General features: G+C 36.3%; 1 protein-coding gene across 5 annotated transcripts in view; it reads left to right on the top strand.

The window, feature by feature from the left end:
- The window catches only part of MROH1 (maestro heat like repeat family member 1), a 204,420-nt gene that overhangs the window by 6,226 nt on the left and 170,279 nt on the right, over window positions 1–27,915 (top strand). For all 5 annotated transcript variants that reach the window (XM_051971310.1, XM_051971306.1, XM_051971307.1 and 2 more), the window contains exon 2: window positions 1,011–1,446. In XM_051971310.1, the coding sequence (XP_051827270.1) occupies window positions 1,425–1,446 (22 nt within the window). In that variant the 5' untranslated portion in view covers window positions 1,011–1,424. The remainder of the gene's footprint in view (window positions 1–1,010; window positions 1,447–27,915) is intronic.

Here is a 27,915-nt window from a genome sequence, read left to right as displayed (position 1 = left end):
TTTTCACTGTACCAGGAACTTCCAGTTTTGGGGATCTTGTTGAAAAAGCCATCTTCACATTTTTCCTTCCTGAGCCACTGACTTAGTTCTTAGTGATAACCCTAACATCTTACCGGAGATAACATAATGTGGTATTTTCTTTAAATCCCATGCCTTCACTCCATTTCATCCCCTTTACCAAATAAAATCAGACTAGCAGATTAACTATATGTTAACAGACATATAAAACAGTGAAATGGTAGGAGTAGTGGTGGGCAGACAGGATCCATTAAAATGAGAGGGCATCATAGAGAAGATTTAGTAGTTAGGAAAGGTAAAAAAAAACAAAACATAACCAGTGTGGAGGAAGAAATTAGGTGGACTGTTTGCAAGAGACCTGTACCTTAAGCCTTCTTGGCAATAGTTTAAAGAATGCCATGCTGATTACAAAAGAGTGATTCAGGAGTCATTTATGTTGTAGGTAATGTTTACTCTTTGGGATAATTTTGAAGATAATGCTCTCTAGAATATAAATTTTGATGTCTAGAATGCTTGAACTTGGTATTTTTTTATTTTTATACTTGAAGGTATTAGTTAAATGGCATTTCTAAAACTTGGTGAGAATAAATGTTTTTAAGCCTTGTTCAAATAAAAACTTATGAGAATAATCAGTTACATGGTCAATAAGGATATATATATATATATATATATATATTTACTTCAAATATATAATTGATATGTTGTTTTCATTTACCGTGGGTTGGGGAAGAATGGGGAGGGAGGAAGGAAGCGAATTTGGAACTCAAAAATTTTTTTTAAGTTAAATAAAGTATGTTACAAATGGGAAAAGGGAGAAAAATCAGTTATTAGAGTAGAAAGGAGTAATTTCTGTTTGAGAGGATTTTATTCTTCATGCAACTACATATTCTTGCTTTCTGAACCAAGAGAGGAGGGATTGTATACTTTATTCAGGAAGAATATACAACAGTAAGAATATAAAATGTTTAATCTGCTAATTTTTTTCTTTGCAGGCCTTAAAGCAAGAAAGATGCTCTAGAGAATGATATATCAAGCATGTTAACTCCTGGAGAAGTCTACAAAGAAACCTACTTTGAAGTGATGATGGAATAGCTTATTTATTATTTGCCAACAGAAACTATCCAAAGTTCAGAAACAGACGATATTAAGCAAATGTGGATTGTTAACGGCTGGGAAATCAGAGACATTCATTTATTCTTAGTAGATGGTTTATAATCTTCTCTTTCATGGTTAAATTCAATATAGAAATTTCAACGTAAATTTTTTTTCCACTTGTTTTTGAAGTACAAAGAAAACCACTTTTTGAAGGCCAAGCTATGGTGTGGACATTTAGGAATTAAAATCTAATTCTTTCTAGTGTTCCCAAGAAACCCATTTTTGTTTTGGAGAAACCTCAAACCACGGAAATGGAAGAATCAAATGTGAAAAGTAAGTGTTTCTGTGCTCATACCTGAGCTCATTCATGTGCCTGCCTAAATATCACAGAATAGAGAACTCGAGGGTCTTGGAGAGGTTAATCTCAGAGGTTAAGTGGCAAGGCTTCAGAGTGGCAGTTTTAAGACTAGAACTAACTTTCCTAGTGCTCTCTTTTTTTTTCAAACCAAGCTTTAAATCAGTCAGTGACTGTTTCCCAGACTTAGCCCTCCCCATACTCCCTGCCCTGTGGGGTAGATATTGGACTAGGCCCTTGGTTCAGAATAAATGTGCTTTTTGTTTTCAGAGAGTGTACTATTCAGAGTTGAAACAGCTTTATGTAGATGAGGTGAAGAGCAACCCCTTAGTCTGTCTGTGTTTTGTCTTGGCTCCATACTCCCAACCTTTCATATTGCTTGCACAGCCTCATTTTAGAATAAGATGAGAACTTCTGTGACATTCTTCTATACCATTCTCCAGAGAATGAGAAATCCTGTTTTTCTTCTTTCTGAGATATTAAGATGATGGACTCCGTGGATTCTCTTGTTGATGAAGAAATCTTCGGAATAGGCAGACACACACACACACACACACACACACACACACACACACACACCAGACTTTGAATGAAAAAAGAACTGACTAATTAATACCTGTCAGCACTGAACTCCCAACCTTGCTTTTCCCTGGAAAAATAGGTAGCCCCAGTTATCTTGCATATTATTTATGATATGATTGGATGTGTGGTAGCCAAGAATTGATAAACTTACATACACCCTTTCTAAACTACTTCCTGTTTCTTTTTTCCTTCCTCTTTTACTTTCTCCTTCCCTCCCTCCCATTTTTCAAAGAATCTAGTTTATGTTCCATAAAGGTATCAAAAGTAGAAAGTTGTGTAATGTAGCATTTGCTCCCCTCCATTTCTTTTTTTCTTTTCTTTTTTAAAATTTTAAAAAAATTCTGAGGAGGATACTAGCATCTTTTTCTTTCTACATTCTTCCATTGTCCGTCCTTCCCACTGGCAGACCAGCATTTTTTTAAAAATTAATTTTTTGGTTAGGTTTTGAGTTCTGAGTTGTTTCCTTCCTTCCCAGTCCTGGATTTAGAGAAGGCTATTATTTGACATAGATATATATGGAACTATTTAATACATTTATGTATTATATGATGTCTATATATATAATGGCATTTTCCTTAAATCTTTCATAGTTGATTTGAATGATCACATTACTCAAAATAGTTTAATCATTCACAGTTACTCTTTGAACAATATTGCTTTTACTGTGTAAAATATTCTCTTGGTTCTGTTCATTCACTCTGCATTACTTCATGCAAGTCCATATTTCTTCTAAAACCAGCCTTATCATTTTTTATTGTGTAGTAGTGCTCCATCACAATTATCTGCTACTTTTTCAGTCATTTCCCAGTTGATGGGCATCCCTTCACTTTTTAGTTCTTTACTTACACAAAGCAGATCAGTATCTTTGTCACACTTGATGACAATTGTTGGGAGTAGTTGAAATCTCTTGGAGGTAGTTGGAGCTGAAGAACTATCAACTATCATATCATCATAGGAAAAGAATACTGAGCTCATTGCTTCTGAGGGCTTTGGCTGAACTATCATGCCTTGAGTAAGCATGTGTGGTTTGACAGGAACCCTTTCTTTAGGGCAATAACTAGTGTTATTGTGTGATTATCCCATTTCATGGGTCCTTTTGCTTTGGTGAGTTTAATAGAATGATGATTCTTTGTCCTAGGAGCACCTCTGCTAGGCTAGTTCGCCATGACTTTCATTAGCTCAAAGGTAATCAGGGATCCTGATTTAGATAAAATGGTGGCAATGGTACTGGGAAGGATTGGGCTTAGTAACAATAGCAAATTGGGTATGGAAAGTCGGCTTTGAAGTAGTGCTTATAGTTTTAGTAGATGTCTGGAGTGGTGAAATAGTTTCAAACTTAGAGTGCTATGGTAAGTGACCAATGCCTTAACAACATCTATTGTTTCAGTGTAGAAAAAAAACTGTTCTCACTTGTAAGTGGACCATTCCATTGTAAGGCAATTTTTACATCATGCAAAGTCACCTGTGGATGTGGGGAAGGGAAGAAAAAAAGAAGGCAGGAAGGAGATTTGTGCATCTGTGAATAGAGGCATCAGCCAACACATAGTTTAAGTACTGGGGCAAAGGACAGAGAAGTATGACTGGTGAAATCTGAAATAACTGAAGAAACAAAGGTTCAAGTTTCTAAACTTAATTTATTAAGCAGTACATTGCCAATTGTATAACAAATTGGGATCAGGCTTCCTCAGCTTCACGTTGGACCTAGAATATAGAAGTAGACAGATTTTTATGCATTAAAAGAAAACAATAGGCTGTAAAATAGAATACAAGATTAGGTAATCTGATTTCTAATTGGAAGAAAGATTAGGGGCTTTCTAAATTGGGAGAGGAAGAGTACACAGGTACAATTTCCTGAAATCAGAAAAAAAAAAGTTCCACTCCCCAAGCATCTGTATTCAATCAGAGGAACCAGTAACTGATGGACCAGTATGAGGTCCATTTTCAGTAAGATATATAGATTGCTAGAGGTGTAAAACTGTGAGAAAACTTTGTGTGCTTATATTCCGTTCCAACTAGATTTTTGTCAGTATACACTAGGTCCTTTATTAAGGATCGCTGCCATTTGTTTTTGAAGAGAACTAATAACATAGAATGTGTGAATTGCATTTAAGTGAGACACAAAGTCTTCAGCTTCACATTCTTTTCCTGAGTCATTGAAGTCCAGTGGCAGGACAAAAGCCAAGATGACTGGGAATGGCCTGGGACCCAGTGAATGAACTTAGTGTCTTAGTTGTTTGACCAAAGTCTGAAGGGCTTTCCAGTGCCTGCTTCAGCCATCTTCTTAGTCATTGGAACAAATTGTTCTCCTCTGCCCATTCCACCAGGGGAAGTCATCACGTGCTTTGGGCAGACATCCTAACCAAAAAGTTTGTGGCCTGTCAGTTACCCTCAACTAGGTTTAACTCGTTTGCTTGGATGGTTTACTAGGGATATCACTGCTCTGTATACTTGAAGCTGCAAGGGAGAGTTGGGTGACAGGTAGACACCACAAATGGACGAGCCCTGAAAAGGGTTTGGCAAGCCTTCACCCTAGAGGTGCTGGTCCTCCTGAATACACCAGATATCCCAAAGGTTCTCAGGTGGAGATGGTCCAGCTTCCCAGCTACACAGGACTTGTTGGGTTCAGACAGCACAATGAAGTTTCCTTGCAATTCTCATAGGTGAATAAAGTTTTCTCACAACACAGAAATTTGATTAGGTCCAGAATTGAATAGAAAAGGGAACAGAACTAGATTCAGAATTGAATCACAAGAGAGAGTTAGTAGCAGGAGCAAGAGCAAAGGCCAGCCACGTGAGGATCTGGCCAGAACTGAAAGGAAGAACACATTGGAGACAAAGACAAGAGAGATTGGGAGATAATTAGGAGACTATTAGAGTGTGGACAGACAGAAGATAGGCACATGAGGGGCTAGACATGTGAATGGGTAGACAGAATGGGACAAAGGTCTGCTTTCAACATCAGAAGTCTCAAGCCAAGCCTTTCAATTTGTAGTGTGTGAGGCCATTCTTCTGCTTTTACTTGGAAGATCTTTTTAAGGAGAGGGATGAGTTGTGGAGAATCCATGGAGCACCAAAGTACTCTACAGTAAAGTTAACATATGATTTTTGGAACGTGGATTTCTTTCAGAATTCTTTATACATAAAGTCAGGTTTGTGCAGTGCAAATTTATACAAAGCCAACCAATGCTGACAGTTTGGGTTTTTTTTTCTTCCATGATGGTTTGTCTTTAAATTTTATGAGTCATCATTCTTGTCTGTAATTAAGTATTGACACATAATCTCTTCCACATTCAATGGTGACATTGGCCCCCTAGTGGCCATGTACAAAGTATTATTTTCATTTTAACTAAGACCATTTGATCTCTAGTGGTGTGCATTTGTAGAGAATCTTCTCAGTCATTTTGGATACCAGAGGATAAGCCCGCCTGTGTCTCAGGAGTATCTTAAATGCAACTTACTACAAATTGAACTGTACTGTCTTCAAATTAAAATTTACTTCCTCATCCTGGCATTCACTTAGAATTTGATGTTTACCAGCCTTTTCAGCTTTCTCATGTTACTGCCTCCTGTACTATGAACCAACTGCACTGTTCTTAGCTTCTTGTACATGCCTTACATTTTTCTGTCGGTAAGTCCTTTCTCATACTATTTCTTTAGGCCCACAGTGTCTTCCCCTCCAATTTCCCTTTCCTACCTTCCCTCCATATTATATTACATCCAAGCTTTTTAAGCATATATCAGTTGCCCTGACCCCATTTTTAGTTGGGTTACTATAGGATTTTTTAAAAATACCTTTCTAGTAAGTGTGTATAATATGTATTATAGTTATCCCTCCATTATACTATATATTCCGTGAAGACAAAAGACTTAGGTCTTATGTAAATTTTTTATCTTCCTTGGCATAGTGCTTTGCACCCATTGAAAGAATGACTTGGAAGGGACCTGAGGTTAGTTTATTTATTCTTCCTACAAGTGTTTATTAAATATGACATTCCTAAAAAGTATTGTGTGAGATACAAGGTTTTCTAAGACATGTTCTCTTGAGAAAATTTTTTTTTTTTTGAGGCAGGGGGAGTGGAGCTAGTAATGTTAATTTTTACTCTATACTTCCTGATCACACTCATTTTCTTCTTTTTTATAAATAAATTTGTTTTTATTTTCAGTTCCTTGGAGACTTTATAATCTAGTAGGACACATACCCAAAAATTATGGTAGAATATGATAAATTCTCTTGTAACAGAGTTTTCACTTATGGCTGCTATGATTAAAGACATCTGTTTAAAAATCTTCAGTGGCCCTCAGTAAAGTTTAAACTTGTTGACCTGGAATTCAAAATCCTCCACAAATTGGCACCAGTTTACATTTCCTAATGCATCTAAAATTATTCCTTTCTACACACTTATGCTCCAGCCATACTGGACTAATTTCTGTCCCTTGAATAAGCTTTCTTCTTTTGCTCCCATGATTTTGGTAAGTCTATTTTGCCATGTGTGAAATACCTTCCTTTGCCTTTTGAATTTCTATACATTTCTTCCATGAAACCTTTCCTGTTACAAAGGAAGCAAAAATCCGAGACAGCATAAGGTAGAAAAAGAAAGTCGAGACCACATTTTAGATGTCCTTGAATATTGGGTTAAGGAGTTTGAACTTTTTATTCTCTAGCAACTGGGGAACAATGAGAGGTTTTTGAACAAATTAAGACATCATGTGCAAGATGGATTGAGTGGGAAGAGCTGGCTAAGAAAATTGGTTGAAAAGCAAGATGATGTAGTGGTAAGTGGGTTAGACTTGGGAGTCTAGGGATTGGACTTCATATCCCGTCTCCAACACTAGCTGGACTTCTTGGATTGCTGGCTTTTTTATTGCACAGTGGGAATAACATAAGAATGCCATACTAATTTCCAATTATCCCAGCAGTTCTTATCAAATATTGAATTCTTTTCCCAGAAGTTAGGGGCCTTGGGTTTGTCAAACACTAGATTGCTACAATTGACCACTCTGTCTTGTGAGCCTAGCCTTTTCCACTGATCCACTAATCTATTTCTTAGCCAATACCAAATGGTTTTGGTGACTGCTGCTTTATAATATAATTTTAGATCAGGTACAGCTAGGCCACCTTCATTTGATTTTTTTTTCATTAGTTCCCTTGAGATTCTCGACTTTTTATTGTTCCATATGAATTTTGTTGTTATTTTTTCTAGATCAATAAAATATTTTCTTGGAAGTCTGATTGGTATAGCACTAAATAAATAGATTAGTTTAGGGAGTATTGTCATCTTTATTATGTTCGCTCGGCCAATCCAAGAGCACTTAATATTTTTCCAATTATTTAAGTCTGACTTTATTTGTGTGGAGACTTTTTTATAATTTTGCTCATATAATTCCTGACTTTCCTTTGGTAGATAGATTCCCAAATATTTTATGGTATCAACAGTTATTCTGAATGGAATTTCTCTTTGTATCTCTTGCTGTTGGGTTTTGTTGGTGATGTATAAAAATGCTGAGGATTTATGGGGATTTATTTTGTAGCCAGCTACTTTGCTAAAATTATGAATTATTTCCAATAGCTTTTTGGTAGAATCTCTGGGGTTCTCTAGGTATACCATCATATCATCTGCAAAGAGTGATAGTTTGGTTTCCTCATTGCCTACTCTAATTCCTTTTATATCTTTCTCGACTCTTATTGCCGAGGCTAGTGTTTCTAATACGATATTAAATAATAATGGTGATAGTGGGCAACCTTGCTTCACTCCAGATCTTACTGGGAAAGGTTCCAGTTTTTCCCCATTGCATATGATGCTTACTGATGGTTTTAAATATATGCTCCTGACTATTTTAAGGAAAAGTCCATTTATTCCTATGCTCTCAAGTGTTTTTATTAGGAATGGATGTTGGATTTTATCAAATGCTTTTTCTGCATCTATTGAGATGATCATGTGGTTTTTGTTTGTTTGGTTATTGATATAGTCAATTATGCTAATAGTTTTCCTAATATTGAACCAGCCCTGCATTCCTGGTATAAATCCTACTTGGTCATAGTGTATTATCCTGGTGACAATTTTCTGTAATCTTTTTGCTAATATTTTATTTAAGATTTTAGCATCAATATTCATTAGGGAGATTGGTCTATAATTTTCTTTCTCTGTTTTCAGCCTACCTGGTTTAGGTATCAGTACCATATCTGTGTCATAAAAGGAGTTTGGTAGGACTCCTTCAATCCCTATTTTTTCAAATAGTTTATATAACATTGGAGTTAATTGTTCTTTAAATGTTTGGTAGAATTCACATGTAAATCCATCTGGTCCTGGGGATTTTTTCTTAGGGAGTTGATTGATAGTTTGTTCTATTTCTTTTTCTGAGATGGGACTGTTTAGGATATTTACTTCTTCCTCTGTTAGTTTGGGCAAGCTGTATTTTTGGAGGTATTTTTCTATTTCATTTAAGTTGTCGAATTTATTGGCATAAAGTTGGGCAAAGTAACTCCTAATTATTGCTCTAATTTCCTCTTCGTTAGTGGTGAGTTCTCCCTTTTCATTTTTAAGACTAACAATTTGATTTTCCTCTTTCCTTTTTTTAATCAGATTTACTAAGGGTTTGTCTATTTTGTTGGTTTTTTCATAGAACCAACTCTTAGTTTTATTAATCAATTCAATAGTTTTTTTACTTTCAATTTTATTGATCTCACCTTTTACTTTTAGAATTTCAAGTTTAGTGTTTGACTGGGGGTTTTTAATTTGTTCCTTTTCTAGCATTTTTAATTGCAAACCCAATTCATTGACCTTCTCTTTCTCTATTTTATACAAATAGGCCTCTAGAGATATGAAATTTCCCCTTATTACCGCTTTGGCTGCATCCCATACATTTTGGTATGATGTCTCATTATTATCGTTTTCTTGGGTGAAGTTATTAATTATGTCTATGATTTGCTGTTTTACCCAATCATTCTTTAGTATGAGATTATTTAGTTTCCAATTATTTTTTGGTCTACTTCCCCCTGCTTTTTTGTTGAATATAATTTTCATTGCATCGTGGTCTGAAAAGGATGCATTTACTATTTCTGCCTTACTACATTTGAGTTTGAGGTTTTTATGTCCTAATATATGGTCAATTTTTGTATAGGTTCCATGAACTGCTGAAAAGAAAGTGTATTCCTTTCTGTCTCCATTACATTTTCTCCAGAGATCTATCATATCTAGCTTTTCTAGTATTCTGTTTACCTCTTTAACTTCTTTCTTATTTATTTTCTGGTTTGATTTATCTAATTCTGAGAGTGCAAGGTTAGGATCTCCCACTATTATAGTTTTACTGTCTATTTCTTCTTGCAGCTCTCTTAGTTTCTCTTTTAAGAATTTAGATGCTACCCCACTTGGTGCATATATGTTTAATATAGATAGTGCTTCATTGTCCATGCTACCCTTTAGCAAGATATAGTGTCCTTCCTTATCTCTTTTAATTAGGTCAATTTTTGCTTTAGCTTGATCTGAGATCAGGATGGCTACCCCTGCTTTTTTGACTTCACCTGAAGCATAGTAGATTTTGCTCCAACCTTTTACCTTTAACCTGCATGTATCTCCCCGCTTCAGGTGTGTTTCCTGTAAACAACATATTGTAGGATTCTGGCTTTTAATCCATTCTGCTAACCGCTTCCTCTTTATGGGGGAGTTTACCCCGTTCACATTTATGGTTAGAATGACCAATTCTGTATTACTTGCCATCTTGTTAACCCCGGTTTATGCTTTCCTCCCTTCTTTCCCCTTTCCCCCCCTTCCAAGTATTAAGCTTGTGAGCACCCCTTGTTTCTCACAGCCCTCCCTTTTTAGTGTCCCTCCCCCCGCCTTAGAGTTCCTCCCCCTATCTTACCCCTTTCCCTCCCAGTTCCCGTATTCCCTTCCGCTTAGCTTATTCCTTCCCTTTCCACTTTTCCCTTCTCACTTTTCAATGAGATGGGAGAAGTTTCACCATAGATTGAATATGTCTTAAGATTTTTCACTTAAAGCCAATTCTGAAGGCAGTAAGATACCCACTATATTCATCCCCCTCCATTCTTTCTCTCAGATATAATAGGTTTCCTATGCCTCTTCATGAGATGTACTACCCCCACTTTACCCTTTTTCTGGTACAATGTCCTTTCCACATCAATTTCTAGAACAAGGTATACATGTATTCTTTATGCATCTATATAGTCAAAATATAGTTCCCAAGATTAATCTTTACCTTTTTAGATTTCTCTTGAGTTCTATATTTGTAGATCAAACTTTTTGTTAAGTTCTGGTTTTTTCATCAGAAATAGATGAAATTCGCTTACTTCGTTGAATGTCCATCTTCTTCCCTGGAAAAAGATGCTCATTCTCGCTGGGTAAGTTATTTTTGGTTGCATACCAAGTTCCTTAGCCTTTCGGAATATCATATTCCAGGCCCTTCGATCTTTTAATGTGGATGCTGCCAGATCCTGGGTGATCCTTATTGTGGCTCCTTGATACTTGAATTGGGTTTTTCTAGCCGCTTGCAATATTTTTTCTTTCATCTGAGGGTTCTGGCATTTGGCCACTATATTCCTTGGTGTTTTGATTTTAGGATCCCTTTCAGTGGGTGATCGATGAATCCTTTCAATGTTTATTTTTTCCTCTGTTCCTATGACTTCTGGGCAGTTCTCTTTGATAATTTCCTGGAAGACAGTGTCCAGGCTCTTTTTTTCATCATGTTTTTCTGGGAGTCCAATGATTCTCAGATTGTCTCTCCTGGATCTGTTTTCCAGGTCTGTTGTCTTCCCCAGAAGGTATTTCACATTTTTCTCCATTGTTTGATTTTTTTGGATTTGCTTGACTGATTCTTCTTGTCTCCTCGAGTCATTCAATTCCACTTGTTCAATTCTGATTTTCAGTGAAGTATTCTCTTCACTCACTTTTTTAAAATCTTTCTCTAATTGTCCAATTGAGTTCTTTTGTTCTGTGGAATTTTTTTCCATTTCGCCAATTTTGTTTTCCAGTTCACTAATCCTATTTTTCAAGGATTTTACTTCTTTATCCACTCTCTCTTTAACTGACTTCTCCAGGCTCTTTTGCCAAGCCTCCCTCTCCTTTTCCCAAGCTTCCTTCTCCTTTTGCCAAGCCTCACTCTGCTTTCCCCATTTTTCTTCTAGCTCCCTTGTGAGAGCCTTTTTAATCACTTCTATGAGGTTCATCTGTGCTGAGGAACAGACGATCTCCTCCTTTGGGGAATCACCTGGGGACTGCCTGTTTTTAGTCTCCTCAGGATTTAGAGTCTGCTCTCTATCTGTGTAGAAGCTGTCTAGGGTTAAAGTCCTCTTCAGCTTCTTGCTCATTCTGTCTATTAATCAGAGACAAACTACCAAAGAAAAACAGAAAAAACTGGAGTCTTTCTTTGGGGGGGGGGCTGGGTGTGTTATCGAGCTTCCTCTACAGACTGCAGGTGGCAGCAGTGAGGCACTAGCAGGACTGTGCTGCGCCTGCGCTCTGAGATCCCAGAGCGTGCTGAGTCACTGAGGGGGGGGAAGGGGGGGGCGGCCAGGTCCCGAGAGACTCCAGCTGTTTGCGGTTGTGTTCTTCAGCCCCGGTGTTTTTAACTTCTCTGCTGGGCTGTTGACTTGCTGCAGGTTCCAAACCTGTAGCGAAGCTCTCCCCGCAGAGACAGCTGCGATCACTCCCCACCCCCTCTCCAGTCTGTTCCCGTGCTCTCACTGCCGCTGCCCGCCGCCTGCGCCCGATCTAAAACCGCCCCAGCCCTCCAGTAAAGACAGACCTTTCTTGGCGGATCTCAAGGATGGCTTCTCTTGGTAACTATTTGTGGGTTTTTTTCAGTCAAGCATTGATTCAGAGGCTTGTAATGAAGTGGATAGTGAGAGAAAGCGCGGAGCTTATGCAACTGTGAGCCTCCTCTCCGCCATCTTAACCGGAAGTCGAATAACATAAGAATGAAACAAGAAAGTGAGTCAAGGGTCTAGGGTAAAGTAATATGAAAGAACCTAATCATTGGGCCCCCACTATGTTAGGGATTTAAAATATGATATTAATATACTCAAAAAGCTGGTGCTAGGACATGAAAATCTGTCTTTGCCCTCCAGCATTAGATTATTTTCATGTTTGTCTTTGGGAATCCTATGTCATTTTGAGAGTGAATTTACTTAGAAAAAATTTTGCCTATAGGAGATTATATATGTAAGTTGGAACAAGAATCATTTTTTACCTTAATTTGGTTCAATGTTATGTTCCTAGCCATAGTCATCACTGAAGAATGCACTACTTAAGCTGAAAATCTTTAGCTGAAGTTCCTTGAATCACTTTCTTGTTGGCCCTTGTGTGTTTCTATTTCAGTCATTCAACTGTTCCTAGGAGATTGCCTCCAAAATGATGTGAGACATTCTTAAAGGATCTAAATGCTTTTGAGATGGCAGATTTCAAGTTCCTGTTGTCTTCTCTAATTAGGAAGGAGAGCTTTTTGAAGTGAGTGTTTAGTCAAATCCTTCCTACCCTCTTTAGATGGGCTTTGATATTCCTATATTTACTGTTTTAGCCTTTTTTTTTTAAAGGCAAATTCTTTAACATTATTAACATGTTAGATGTTAAAAGGGAGACAAATTGATCCAGTTTGGTTTGTACCTTGGATGGAAGGTTTGGCTTAAATACCTTCTGAGGTACCTTCGAGTTGTAATATTGTAAGAGTTTATGTTCTTTTTGGGAAGTCATTTTTCTATTCATGATTTGGGGATTTGCATAGAACTTTGAGAATGGAAAGAAAAAAAAGGCCAACTTGCTTCTAGAGTCACTCTAAACTTGGACATGAAGGAGAGGATGGCAATTGTGCAGATTTCTCCTGTTTCATGTTTTTTAGTTATTGTTGTATAGTAGTTATCATAGGGCTGAGTTGCTCTGTTTTAGAGTTCTCATGGCCTTTGGAGGAATTGTTCTCTCCAGTCTTCAGCCATCTTGAGAAAGCCCTTGCAGGGAACAGCAACACTTGGTATTATACTTTGCTCTATAAACATGAACTACCTTTGTGATGCCACTTTCTCTTTGGAGCCAGAGTAGTATTTGAGTTACACAGTTGGGATCACAGGGTATCTGGAAATTCTCCAATCTAGTTTTATGATGTACTGTTTCTGTATTTTATTTTTCTGTCTCCATTTTCTACTCTTAGGTAGAATTTCAGCTTCTTCTTCTTTTTTTTTAATCACTGCTGGCATTCTTCATTGGTTTCTTTCTGATTCTTTCCCCACTAAAAAATCAATTCATTTCCTTCTCAGCTGTCAATTTTTTCTGCCTGAATCTCCCAGAATTTTAAGAAATCCTCTTAAATTTTTTCTCTACTTCTTAAGTATCATTTTGTGTACTAGAACTCAAGCAATTATTCTTATTTTTTAATGGCTTTTATTTATTTTTTTTCTGCCCAACTATTTTCTTTTTTTTTTAATTTTATTTTATAATAACTTTTTATTGACAGAATCCATGCCAGAGTAATTTTTTTTTTTTTACAACATTATCCCTTGCACTTGCTTCTGTTCCGATTTTTCCCCTCCCTCTCTCCCCCACTTCCCCTAGATGGCAAGCAGTCCTATATATATTAAATATGTTGCAGTATATCCTAGATACAATATATGTTTGCAGAACCGAACAGTTCTCTTGTTGCACAGAGAGAATTGGATTCAAAAGGTAAAAATAACCTGGGAAGAAAAACAAAAATGCAAATAGTTCGCTTTCATTTCCCAGTGTTCTTTCTTTGGATGTAGCTGCTTCTGTCCATCATTTATCAATTGAAACTGAGTTAGATCTCTTTGTCAATGAAATCCACTTCCATCAGAATACATCCTCATACAATATCGTTGTTGAAGTGTATAATGATCTCCTGGTTCTGCTCATTTCACTTAGCATCAGTTCATGTAAGTCTCTCCAAGTCTCTCTGTGTTCATCCTGCTGGTCATGTCTTACAGAACAATAATATTCTATAACATTCATATACCATAATTTACCCAGCCATTCTCCAATTGATGAGCATCCATTCGATTTCCAGTTTCTAGAATGGCTTTTATTTTTAACAAATACATGCAAAGATAGTTTTCACCGTTCATCTTTGCAAAATCAGATTTTTCTTCCTTCCTTCTCTCTACCCCCTCCCATAGATAGCAAGCAATTTGATATAAGTTAAACATATACAATTCTTCTGAACATATTTCCATATTTGTCAATGCAATTCTCTTTATACCTGCATTGATGGTGTCGGGATAGCAGAAATGAGACATCACAATTTAGACTATAAATATTAACATATGTTTAATGATTAGGATGTGGATATACTATTGTAGTTACTAAATCATTAATTTAACATTCTCAATCTTAAGTGAAACCAGAAAATTGAAAGAAATTGCAGCTAAATGGAATTTATATGCTCTTCTTAGAGAATCACTTAAAGGAGTTAGTGACATTGCCTTTATGACAAGTCCAAAGGCAACACGAAGTATCATTTTGTGAAATGCTTGACTACCTTGTCAAATATTTGTAATAGTAATAATAATAATTGTAATAATAATTTATGTAGATCATTGCAGCTTGTGTATTAGCATCTGTTTGGTTTTAAATTTACCTACCTTTGTTATAGAGAATGAGGGGGTTAGAAAAATTCTCTGAATTTTATAAGATCCTTTAAATTAGTACATAACTTACTGCTTGGTGACTTCAGTGGATATAAGGAGGACAGTGAACATATGTTGGAAAACACAGTGTTAAAAATTATAAAGAATGATTTTGTACTGTGTACTCCAAATTGTGAACTACACAAAGTCTCAAACCTACATATCATTATACTTTATTCAAGAAATTGGAAAGCAATTTCTTTTTTTTTTTAATTAAAGCTTTTTATTTATAAAACATATGCATGGATAATTTTTCAATATTGACTGTTGCAAAACCTTTAGTTCCAAATTTTCCCCTCCTTCCTCCCACCTCTTCCCCTAGATGGCAGGTTGTCCAATGCATGTTAAATATGTTAAAATATATGTTAAATCCAATATATGTATAGATAATTATACAGTTATTTTGCTGCAAAAGAAAAATCGGATCAAGAAGGGAAAAAAAAAACTGAGAAGGAAAACAAAATTCAAGCAAACAACAACAAAAAGAGTGAAAATTCTATGTTACGGTACATACTCAGTTCCCACAGTCCTTTCTCTGGGTGCGGATGATTTGCTTCATGAACAATTGGAACTGGTTTAAATCATTTCATTGTTGAAAAGAGCCACATCCATCAGAATTGATCATCGTATAATCTTGTTGCCTATCTCTTGGTTCTGCTCATTTTGCTTAGCATCAGTTTATGTAAGTCTCTGCTGTTCATTTCTTACAGAACAATAATAGACAATTTCTAAAATATATAGAGAACTGATCCAAATTTATAAGAATACAAGTCATTCCTCAATTGATAAATGGTCAAAAGGTATGAACAATTTTCAGATGAAATTAAAACCATTTCTAGTTATATGAAAAAATGCTCAAAATTACCATTGATTAGAAAAATACAAATTGAAACAACTCTGAGCTGACACTTCACATTTCTCAGATTGACTTGAGAGGAAAAGATAATAATACTTATTAGTGGAGGGAATGTAGGAAAACTGGGACACTCATGCATTGTTGGCGGAGTTGTGAATTGATCAAACCATTCTGGAGAGTCATTTGGAACTGTGCCCAAAGGGATAACAAACTGTGCATAACCTTTGATTCTAGCAGTGTCTCTACTGGGTCTATATCCCAAAGAGAGCATAAAAAAAAGGGAAAAGAATCTACATGTGCAAAAAATTTTTGTAGCAGCACTTTTTTGTAGTGACAAGAAACTGGAAACTGAATAGGTTCTCATCAGTTGGTGAATGGTTGAATAACTTATGGTATATGAATGTGATGGAATATTATTGTTCTATAAGAAATGATCAACAGGATGAATTCAGAGAGGCCTGGAGAGACTTACATGAATTGAAGTAAGTATAGAATCAAGAGAACATTGTACATAGCAACAAGATTACATGATCAACTTGATGGACTTTTCAACAATGAGGTGATTCAGGCCAATTCTAATAGACTTGTGGTGGAGAAAGCCATTTGCATTCAGAAAAACAACTATGGAGACTGAATGTAGATCGAAGCATATAGTATTTTAGTTTTTTTTTGTTGTGGGTTTTTTTCTTTTGTTGTGGGTTTTTTTCTTTTTTGTCTGATTTTTCTTGTACAGACATGAGAAATATATAAGTATGTTTAAAAGGATTGTACATATTTAACATATATCAAATTGTTGTCTTGAGAAGAGGGGGAGATGAGAGGGAAAGAGAAAAAAATAGGAATATAAAGTCTTACATTAATGAATGTTGAAAATTATCTTTACATGTATTTGAAAAAATAAAATACTATTGAAGAAAAAAAGTTGGGAGGCACTGATAAATGTCAAATAACATTATAAAAATGAGATTGCTTTTGACAGGAAATGACTTATTACTAATATGTTCTCAACCAGTAATCTTTCTACAGTTGGACTGTCAATTTATTAAAACAGGTCACAGTCAATACCAAATGAGAACAGAATAAAAATGAGAAGACTATATAATTAAGGAAATTATAGTCTGGTTCCTTTTTTATGTCCTATTATATTTTTATTTATTTTAAAAATATTTCCCAACTAGTTTAATCTGGTTCTAGAGGGACTTGTAAGGTTTCAAGGTCAAGTGCTACTCTTAGCTGTTTGACATCTCTGATATCATTGTTATTCTTTTGTATTAATTAATTTGAGTACATTTTTCCAGTTCCATGTAAAAAAAATTAATATTCACTCTTTAAAATTTTGTGTTCCAAATTCTCTCCCTCTCTCCCTACCTCTCTCAATGAGAAGGCAAGCACTTTGATATAGGATATAGGTGTGGATCTTGGAAATTATATGTAATTTTATACATCATATGTAACCATGGAAAACATTTTCATATTAGTCATAGTGTGAATGAACACACAGACCAAAAAGAAATCCAACAAGAAAAATAAGCTTAAAAAAGTATGCTTCATTCAGATTCCATCACTTCTTTTTGGAGGAGGATAGTATTTTTTGTTATGAATCTTTTGGAATTGTCATTGTACATTGTACATTGATCATTGTATTGCAGAGATCATTCACAGTTGATCATTACACAACCTGATACAATCTGATTACTAAGGTGTTTATTCTAATAAGTGGGAAATGGATTAGAGAATAAATATAACAAGATTGCTTTTATGCAAGTTTTATTGATAAATTAGTCTGGGAAAGAAAAGAGCCTGGAAAACTACCTCTGATAGTAAACACTTGATCTTCTAGATAAGGAGAGAGATGTGATAGAAAGATAGTATTGATTTAGAATAAAGGTGGTTCTCCCCTCCCCCAACCAGAGAATCACAAATGAATTGTTCTAAATCGTTAATCAGAAAAATGCAGGTTAGAACATTTTTGGGTGTTTGTGTCATAACCATCAAGTTGTCAAAGACTATTGATAAAACAACAACAAAACCAAAATAGCAATCAAGTGTTGGAGGAGCTGTGGGAAGTCTGGCATATTGATATATTGTGACAGCCCTGACTTGGTCTGGAAATCATTTGGAATTGTATAAGAAACCCTAAAGCTATTCATACCTTTTGACCTCATGATTCCATTGTTAAGTAGAAATACAACAAGGAGGTAAATGATAAAGGCACTTTATATAGCAATACTTTTTGTAGTAGGGAAAAACTAGAAACAGGAGAAGATGCCTGTTGACAGAGAAAATATTGTTTTATATATATATATGTAGTGGAATATTGTTTCAGAGAAGTGACAAATACAGGTTGTAAAGAGAAGCACTGAAAGATTTGTGAATGGTACTAAGTGAAGAGAGCAGAACCAAGAGAACAATGTATATAGGGATAATTGTGATATAAATCATTACAATATTATAAGATATTATATTGCACTAATTAAACTAGATCATCTAAGAATGATTAAGAATGAAATGAGAATAAAGACAATGAAACAATGAAAAAGACCTGTGAATATTTTATAATGATAATTTACATAGTGCTTTAAGATTTGCAAAGTGCTTTATATGTTATCTTACTTGATCCTTATAATAATGCAGGGATGTAAATGCTATTAGCCATTTTACAGATGTGGAAATTCAGGAATAAAGAAATTAAGTGGCTTAACCAAGATGAGATTTTTATCCATAGATTACAGTGTAGATACCACATTTGGATTCTAATTTCACAATTCTTGATATATATTATAGTTTTAAGAGAGTTATAAATTTTTTAGGGATCAGTTTTTTAAAAAAAATTTATGAATACCTTTTTATTTTCAAATGTATCCAGATTGTTTTCAACATTTACCCTTGCAAAATTTTGTGTTCCAAATTTTTCTCTCTTTAGACAGCAAGTAACCCCAATGTATGTTAAACATGTGCAATTCTATTATACATATTAACACATTTATGATGCTGCACAAGAAAAATAAGATAAAAAAGGAAAAAATGAGAAAAACAAGCAAGCGAACAAAAATGGTGAAAATACTTTGTTGTGGTCCGCATTCAGTCCCCACAGGTCTGTATGAAGATGGCTCTTTCCACCACAAGTCTATTGGAATTGGCCTAGATCACCTCGTTGCTGAAAAGAGCCACATTAGGAATCAGTTCTTAAGGTAATCTGAAAGAGAAGTAGATTCCAAAGATTAATCAAAAAAAGTTACTGAGAAAATATTAAGAATTTCCAGTTCACTTGCTAACTTACTCATTTGTACAAAATTTTTGTGAAAATTTTACATGCATATACATATATTTACATACATACCTTATGTGTGTGTGTTTATGTATGTGTGAATATATATATATATATTTACACATAGACACATATGGAGGGCTTGTGTGGACTTGATGAAAATATGAGAAAAGATCCACAGCAGATCATATCTTCATAGTTAATCAGAATTACTATTTTTTTCTGGTTCCCCTGCTACTTGAAATACGGTTCTTAAGAGAAATATTCCTCTAGAGCAGTGGTTTTCAAACCTTTGTTCTCAGTATCTTCATGTTGTTAAAAAAAAAACTATCGAGGATCTGTTCAAAGAGTTTTTGTTCACATGGGTTATATTTATAGCTATTTACTATATTAGAAATAAAAAATAATTTTGAATTTGTAGACCCTCTGAAAGGGTTTCAGAGACCCCAATAATTCTTTGGACTACACTTTGAGGACCACTGCTCTAGAGGCTTCAGGCAAAGATGTGGACTTGAGAGATACTAGCCAGGACCAACTTCTCTTAAGAAATATCCTAGTGAAGATTTAAAAGGATAATTAAGAGCAACAACAGTAGCTAGGATGTGTGTGCTCATGCTTTTAAATTTGCAGTGGTTTACAAATAACACCTTTGATCCTTTAACAACCCTAGGAAAGTTGGTGCTAATACTCTAGTCATTTTACAGATGAGGAAATTGAGTCAAAAAGGTCAAATGATTTACAAAGCAGGATCTGAACTTAGATTTTCCTGATTCCAAATCCAGCTCTATCCATTGTGCCACTTAATTGTGTCAATGGAATAGTAATTCAGTAAAACCAAAGAGAAATATCAGAAAACTTCTCTATTCTCAGGAAGAAAACTAGAAATCTACTTGTACTCTGGCCAAGGGTATTCTGAAAGGCATATGAAACCAATTTAGTTTAAGGCTACATCTGAAGGAACTCATTCCTAGCTTACAGAAAGGGACCAAGCAGTTCCCTTTAGGTGACTGTCCAAAGAGACAAGCCAGTTACCTGCATTCCCTTTAAGAAATTTGACGCAATGTGTTTGCAAATATCTGGTTAAAGCAGGAGATAGCTTCCCATAGGTTACTGCTGATGCTCAAGAATATAGAGAGTGAGCTAAGGTGTCCAAGGTGGCCCTCCAAGAGGCCACATCTGCTTGCCTCTAGAGGGTAGGTCCTAGTTTCACCTCTGATTACTGTGCCTATTAGAGATAAAAAAGCCAGAAAGGGGAACCTAGATTGAGTCACTTCTCTCAGCATAGTTTGAATGAGGTTTAGGATTCCAAAGTTCAGTACCAGGAGAGGTAGCAGTCCCTTATATGCCATTTATATTGTTAGATGGCTCATTATACATCTGATGTCTGGGAGAAGGGGGAAGATGCTATTGTTGAAGGATGGGGTTCTTGTACCAGCCATGTATTTTCTAAAATGTGGTTTCTTAGGTAGGGATGGCTATTGAGACTGTTAATTCCAGTCCTGGTCAATGGCTCGTGCTTCTCTAGGCAGGGCACTACAAGATAATAGTGGCCAGAGAGAAAGTAAATCAACCAACTCAACTTTATCAGGGGGAAATACTCCCAATATGAAAGACAGAGAGGAGATACACAGGGTACAGGGTACAGGTAAAAAAAATGTACACAGGGTAGGTTTTTCTGGGATTCCAGTTGGAATTAGGTGACCTAATTTAGTAAAGTGGGATGAGTTTTTATAGAATTCTTATTTGGATTGGGTATGGGGGGAAGGGAACAGGGAGCCTTGACCTAAGGTTCACATCACATTTCGGGAATTGGTTCTGAATTTGTGCTAGGGGAATGACTTGGGAACTTGTCACTATTGATGTTCATATTCCCTTGGATAGGAAAAGGTGCTTTCAACCATTATAGAAAGTGTTTGAAAAGGTAACTCAGGGGATTTGTATTTTCCCAGTGGCTTCTTTGTTTAGCAGTGTGGTAGGCTACCAAAGTTTTTATACCATCTCATTCAGAACTGGCTCAGAAGGGAAGACAAAAGTGCAAGCTTCTCTCAGAAACAAAGGCCTGTCATCTAAACATCTATATTCCTCCATAGAGGCTATATCTCTGCAAGTCAAGGAATACAACAGTCTTTGTTACAATTAAAACTTTAATCAGTTTTATTAAAAGTTTTTTCCAAATTTTTCCAAAATTTTTCCAATTTTCCAAATTAAAAGTTTTATCCAAAAGATTTTCTTGAAGCGTAGGTGGTCTTCTATCAGGAGTGATGGCCAGCACTGGTATGTACACAATGTCAAGAGACTTAGAGAAGGGCCCTAAGAGCATTGGATTTGATCCCTTGTGGAAACACATGAAGCCCATGGACAAGTCAGGATGAGGCGACATAAGTGGGTTATCATCTGTACTTTTCTGAGATCACAAATAATTGAGGTTTTTAAATATCTTCAGAGTATGTCCACTATAATTTCTCCATTAATTATCTAAAAGAAGATAAGGGTGATGAAGTCTGGTTTTGGGCCCTGCTATATCTCAGAAGTCTCTTTCCTTTATGTGTGACATGTTATGGCCCTAACCGGGTTTTCAGCTTGCATGTTAAAGTTTTAAGCCAATCAATTTAATAACCAGTGGAATGCAATACTTAAATCTATTTTAGGTATGATCTTGATGATATTAGATTTTGATTTTTTTCTACTTGGCCCAGGGAATTGGTTGAACAGACTGGCAAGGGAAAGATGATCCTTTCAGAGGACTTTTCTTCTCCTGCATAGGTCCATCCTCAGCTTGCCTTTTGCCTCTGCCCTTGTGATTTTTCAGGCAACAACTTTTGCTTATTTATTTATCTTTTTGTACTGTTTTCTGTGATTAAAGATGTTTGTTCTACATTAGAGTGAAATGGAAGAAGTGAGTTTCAGAGAGTGTTTGTGATCATCTTTATGCGAGATGCTAGTGATTTTTTATAAAACAATTTTATGCAAGTTTTGTGAACTTTGGATCAAACCAGAATTATTCTTTGCTTATGAGATCCTCCTTATGTGTTGGTCTAGTCTAATCTACAAACTTCTTCCTCTTTATTCTCTCTATTTTAGCCAGGCTAGACTTGTGGATTGTTCTTTTTTGTTTATTTGTTAAATTCTCATTGGTATGTTTTACCTCTGTACTTCTTTTTCCTTTTTTCTATAAAGCTGAATCTAATGCTTCAATAGAGATACAGTTGGATTCTTCTCAGTTTTTAGTCTTCTAACCCTGAACAATAATGGATTTTATTATTATTTTTTCTAGCTCTATAAAGTAATTTCTTTTTTTTTTTTTAATTGGGAGAGATTTATTATTATAATACATAGCATAACAAACATATATACATAATAATAATATACATGTCAATGCATAAATATATATACACAGTACATATATTATTTTTCTATAAAGTAATTTCTTAGCAGTTTGATTAGTATGGCATTGAATAAGTAGATTAATGTAGGTAGAATTGTCATTTGGCCTATCCATGAGCACTTGATACTGTAATACTTGTTTAGAGCTAACTTTATTCCCTGAACAATAATGGGACTATTATGTCATCTAGTTATCTGATAATTCCATATATATATTTCAAACTACAGTTATTTTGCTACAAGAATAAAGTTAGATTTTCAAATTTCTCTAAGTTGACCTTTTTTGGAGAGATATTAGGGCTAAATATGCATGCAGAGTCAGGAAATTCAAATTTGCTCTTAGGTATTTACTAGCTGTGTGAATCTAAACAAGTCATTTAATCTCTATTTCCCTCCATTTCTCCCACTGTAAAATTATTTTTACACCTATCTTGCAAAGTTCTTATGATAATCAAATGAAAAAATATTATAAAAGTACTTAGCATAGTGTCTCTGGCACATAGTAGATGCTACATAAATGTTTATTCGCTTCCTTTCCATTTCCCTTCCCTGTAAATAGTATTGTTTGCCTTTGGACATTAATCATCAATCATATATTAAATACTTAGCATCTGCTAGACATTGTACTAAGTGTTAGGGATGTAAAAGATGATTAAAACAGGCCTTGCCCTCCAGAAGCTTACATTCTAATGGGAGGAGACAATGTGTACATGTAATATGTGCAGAATATCATGACTATGAGGTAGTTTTGGTGGAGAGAGTGTTACTACTACAATCTGTATTGTCATCGATTTTTATCATACCATGCCACTATACTAGCAGTGTAAGCTTTTCTAGCTTTTAGGTCCCTTGGCAAAAGATATTGTAGAGGCTTTTGTAAATACAAATTAACAGCCAACAACTTGGCAGCCACAGAAGAGGCAGGCAGACTAGTCTTGGCTGAAATATTGTGGATCTCACAGCAAATGAAAGACAGAAGGTAGCAAGTGCCAGGTAGGTCAGGTTACCTTGACTGCAGACCTCATCTTGGTTCTCTGCTTTGGACCCTAAATCCTAAAGCACTGGGAATGGCAGTATCACCCAACTTGTGAATGCTTCTTGCAGTTACTGAGAAGGGGAGTAATACTTTCAGAGAAGAGATCTTCTATCCCTGCCACTGTCATCTTTTGATGTCATTTCCATTAATAAAATCCTGTCAGTATCTGAGATCTGTTAGCATCTGCTTTGCTTCTATCCTAAGACTGACTGGGCTCTTCCATCATACTTGTTGAAATCTTAATAGTTGACTCCCATATTATCGAGAGCTTGAAAGCAAGGACTGTCTTGCTTTTTACTTAACATGTCCCATGCTTAGCACAGAGCTTTATACATAAATGCTTAATAAAATGCTTTTTCATTCATTTTTGAAATAAAAGCCATTCTATGATATTGATCCTGCAGTAGTCTTTTAGGCCTCTGTGAGTATAAATCCTGATACAGGATTTACAAACCATGAAACAACCAAGCAGGAGAAAAATAGTGTGGGATCAGCTGTTGGCCCTATTTAGACCTGCTTTGGGCTATAATACTTATGATGTTTAAAAAATCATTGACACTTATTTTGCAATATTCTGCTCTTCAGTACTTCATAGGATCTTGGAATTTAGAACCTTAAGGCTCTCGTATGGATGAGAAAACTGAGGTGAATGAAGAGAAATTCAAGGATGTTCTCAAAGTCCTAGAAGGATAGTATGTCACAGATTTGATTTTGAAACCCAGGTCTTTTGGCTTCAAATCCAGTACCCTTTTCACTCTATATCCTTCCCATTCAAACCTGGAACCCAGAACATACAGTGTTTCCCCGATAATAAGACACTGTCTTATTAAAAATTTTTTGGACAGAAAAAACACCAGAGGGCTTATTTTCAGGGGAGGGCTTATTTTAATGAACATTGACAGCAATTTTAATAAACAAGTAAATGTGAACAAAAAAAGGTACCTTTATTCAATAATGATCATGTCATCGTCTTCAACAACATCGTCATAAGTGTCCATACCCTGAATTCCGTCCTGGATGTCTTGCGCCTCTATTTCCTTCAGAAGAAGTGGACCTAATCTGTCATGTCCAGCAATATAGCTCTCTTTAAATGAACATGTCTTGTCCAGGTAACCTCCTCATAGTGCCTTGGCGACACAGCTGTCAGTAATTTTATCCCATGACTTCTTCATCCAAGTCACGACTTCTTGCAGACAGGGCTTCACAAAGTTTCCACGCTGATTTCATTCCATTCTATTTTCAATGTAGTCATTGACTTCTATGCGCAAATGGTCCTTGAATGGCTTGTTTATTGCAATATCAAGGGTCTGGAGATAGGCAGTCATTCCTGCAGGAATCATTACTTGATCTATTCTTCTCTCTGCAAGGAAGTTCTTCATTTCTTTAGCGTGGTGAGTGCTGGCTGAGTTCTTCTTTTATCCTTCATCATGCCCCCTGAGTTCTTCTTTTATCCTCCATCATGCCCCTTTTATCCTCCATCATGCCCCCTCACTCCCGCTTACATACCGGGTTTTTATGTTGTCCTGCCTCAGCTCTCCTCCGCAGCACTACTCTCAATGGCGCCAGCAAGCAAATCACTGGGGAAGAGTAGGATGCTTTGATCCAGCAGTGTTTCTACTGGGCTTATACCCCAAAGAGATACTAAAGAAGGGAAAGGGACTTGTATGTGCCAAAATGTTTGCGGCACACCTGTTTGTAGTGGCTAGAAACTGGAAAATGAAAGGATGCCCATCAATTGGAGAATGGTTGAGTAAATTGTGGTATATGAACGTTATGGAATATTATTGTTCTGTAAGGAATGACCAGCAGAATGAATACAGAGAGAACTGGTGAGACTTACATGAACTGATGCTAAGTGAAACGAGCAGAACCAGGAGATCATTATATACCACAACAATGATACTGTATGAGGATGTATTCTGATGGAAGTGGATCTCTTTGATAAAGAGAGCTAATTCAGTTTCAATAGATCAAAGATGGACAGAAGCAGCTACATCCAAAGAAAGAACACTGGGAAACGAATATAAACTGCTTGCATTTTGTTTTTCTTCCCAGGTTATTTATACCTTCTGAATTCAATTTTCCCTGTGCAACAAGAAAAGTGTTCGGTTCTACACACATATATTGTATCTAGGATATACTGTAACCTATTCAACATGTAAAGGACTGCTTGCCATCTGGAGGAGGGGGTGGAGGGAGGGAGGGGAAAAATCAGAACAGAAGTGAATGCAAGGAATAATGCTGTAAAAAATTACCCTGGTATGGGTTCTATCAATAAAAAGTTATTTAAAAAAAAAAAAAGGAAGAACAGGATGATGGGCTCACTGCTGCAGCTCTGATTGGATGCATCTCGGAGCACGGCGTGCGTTTCACCGGAGTGTGTGTGGGGGGAGGTTAGTGCATACAGAGGGTACCGTAATGTAGCGTGTTGCGCAGGGGATCACGTTCACTACAGTAGCAATCTCAATAGGGCTTATTTTCGGGGGAGGGCTTATTTTAGAGGAATCTTGCACAGTAAGGGGAGGGCTTATTTTCGGGATAGGTCTTATTATTGGGGAAACATGGTAGCTTGACCCTTCTAGGTCCATGTGTGTCCTCCTGACTTATTTATTACTTTAGGGGGCAACACCATCCTTCCAGTCCCTCACTTGTGGCCTATGTTGACTCTTCACTGTCTTTCACCCTTCATATCCATTTTATTGTCAAGGCCTGTTGATTTCATCTTTGCAGCATCTCTTGAAGATGCTTTCCTCTCCTCTGATAACTTCTGCCACTAGTGCAGGCCTCATAATCTCACATCTGGACTCCTGCTGTAGCCTGCTGGTGGTATCTGCCTGCCTCTCCAATCCATTCTCCATGGACCATCAAAGTAATTTTCTTAAAGTGTATGAAAATATTTGTGATTTTGAAGGAAGAAGTCTTGCTCAGATTCAGGGGGGAAAGGGAAAGCTAGGTTCTTAATGTTCATTTAGGAAAGAACTGTTTGGCACTTTGCAAGCATTTGTGATGGCCTGTCTTCTTGAAGCTTATGTGTGAAGAGAAAATAAAGTGCCAGTTATGTGATTGGGTGTTGGGGAGTATTAGGCATGAGAGTAGAAAGAATTATGATGATTGGAAAAAAAGTCTTGGGGAATTAAATGCTTTGGTTTTAAGTCCCTTATAATTCCATTCCAGCTTATCCTTCAGCGTTGTTTCACATTGCTTTCCCACATAAATTGGGCATTTCAGCCAGTTTGGCCTACTGTTTTCTAATCCTGTACTTAACTCTCAAGACACCCATATATTTTTTGGTGGGCTACTCCTCTTATCTTTAATGTATTCCTCATTTTTTCCTGTTGAAATCCTTTTGTAAAGTTACAGTTCATGTTACAGTTTGATCCACTGATCAATCTGAGATAATATCTGTGAAGTGCTTAGCACCATTCCTGGTGCATTAGTATGTACTCTTAAGAACCTATTTCTTTCCTGCCTTGCCTTCTACTTCCCTAACTTCCTGCTCAATTCTTTTGAGAGCATATGAGTGACAATAATATTTTATTTTGCTTTATGCTTATTTGTGTACATGCCATATCCCCAATATTAGGCTTTAAGCTCCTTGAAAGCATAGAATGCATTGTTTTTCATCTTTGTTTCACGAATACCCAGCCCAGGATGAGATATAAGTACATCTTGGCAGCTAGGTATCTCAGGGAACAGAGCTTGGCTTGGACTCAGGAAGATCTGGGTTCATATTCAGCCTCAGGTACTTATTAGCTTTGTAACTTTGGGTAAATCACTTAAACATCACCTATCTCAGTGTCCTCAACAGTAAAATGGAGATCATAATAGTACCTACTTCTCAGAGTTGTTTTGAAGATGTAATGAGAAAATATCTAGCACATAGTAGGAATTGAGTTATCGGGAAGAAAATTATGTCATAATAATTCACACTATGCTTCCTCCTAATATCTGACTTCCCTGGGGAAAAAGAGAAATGCCATATTATTGCATCAGTCTCATGCCTGTGGGATGAGAGGAGAAGATACCATTCCTTTGGCTACCTCCTTGCAAGAAGAGAAGTTCCATTCCATTGTAAGTGATTTTCTTCCTCATCTGTAAGCTCTGAGGAAAGTGAGAAAACAGCCTTACACTGTGCTAGGACTCATGACTGGCTATTAATTTCCCATGGAGTACCAGATCCTTCCGGGGAATAGGGGGAAAAAATCCCATTAAGTTTCTAACCTGCAGGAGGTGTTGGGGGAGTAGGGAAGGGAAATGACAACATTTCTTCAAGGTCTAAATACTTGGATCACTTGCTTGGAACTGCCTAAGTCCTTGAGAGGACTCCATCCCTAAGAATGTGAATATCTAGATATCCAAATCTGTATTGACTGATTAGTTTTTCCCTCCCCACAAAAACTCCCCAAACAACCCAAACTCCTACTAGGAAGAAGGATATGCTGGGGTGATGTGGGGAAAGTTAGGAAAAATTTTCTCATGTAAAATCAGTTATGCATGTAGAAATCTTATAGAAGCAAAAGGGAGATGGGAGAGCAGCTGATGATTTGAATTTCACTCTCATCTGAACTGGTCAAAGAAAATGCACATACAATTGGGATATTGTATATATACTTAATGGTGAAATAGAAGGGAAAAGAGAGACTATATAATATATGTCATGTATAATATAATTACATTA

Source organism: Antechinus flavipes, chromosome 1, assembly GCF_016432865.1.
Source record: "Antechinus flavipes isolate AdamAnt ecotype Samford, QLD, Australia chromosome 1, AdamAnt_v2, whole genome shotgun sequence".
In the NCBI taxonomy this organism is placed as follows: Eukaryota; Metazoa; Chordata; class Mammalia; order Dasyuromorphia; family Dasyuridae; genus Antechinus; species Antechinus flavipes.
The sequence above is the reverse complement of the archived record's forward strand: the minus strand, read 5'-3'. Positions and strand labels throughout refer to the sequence as shown.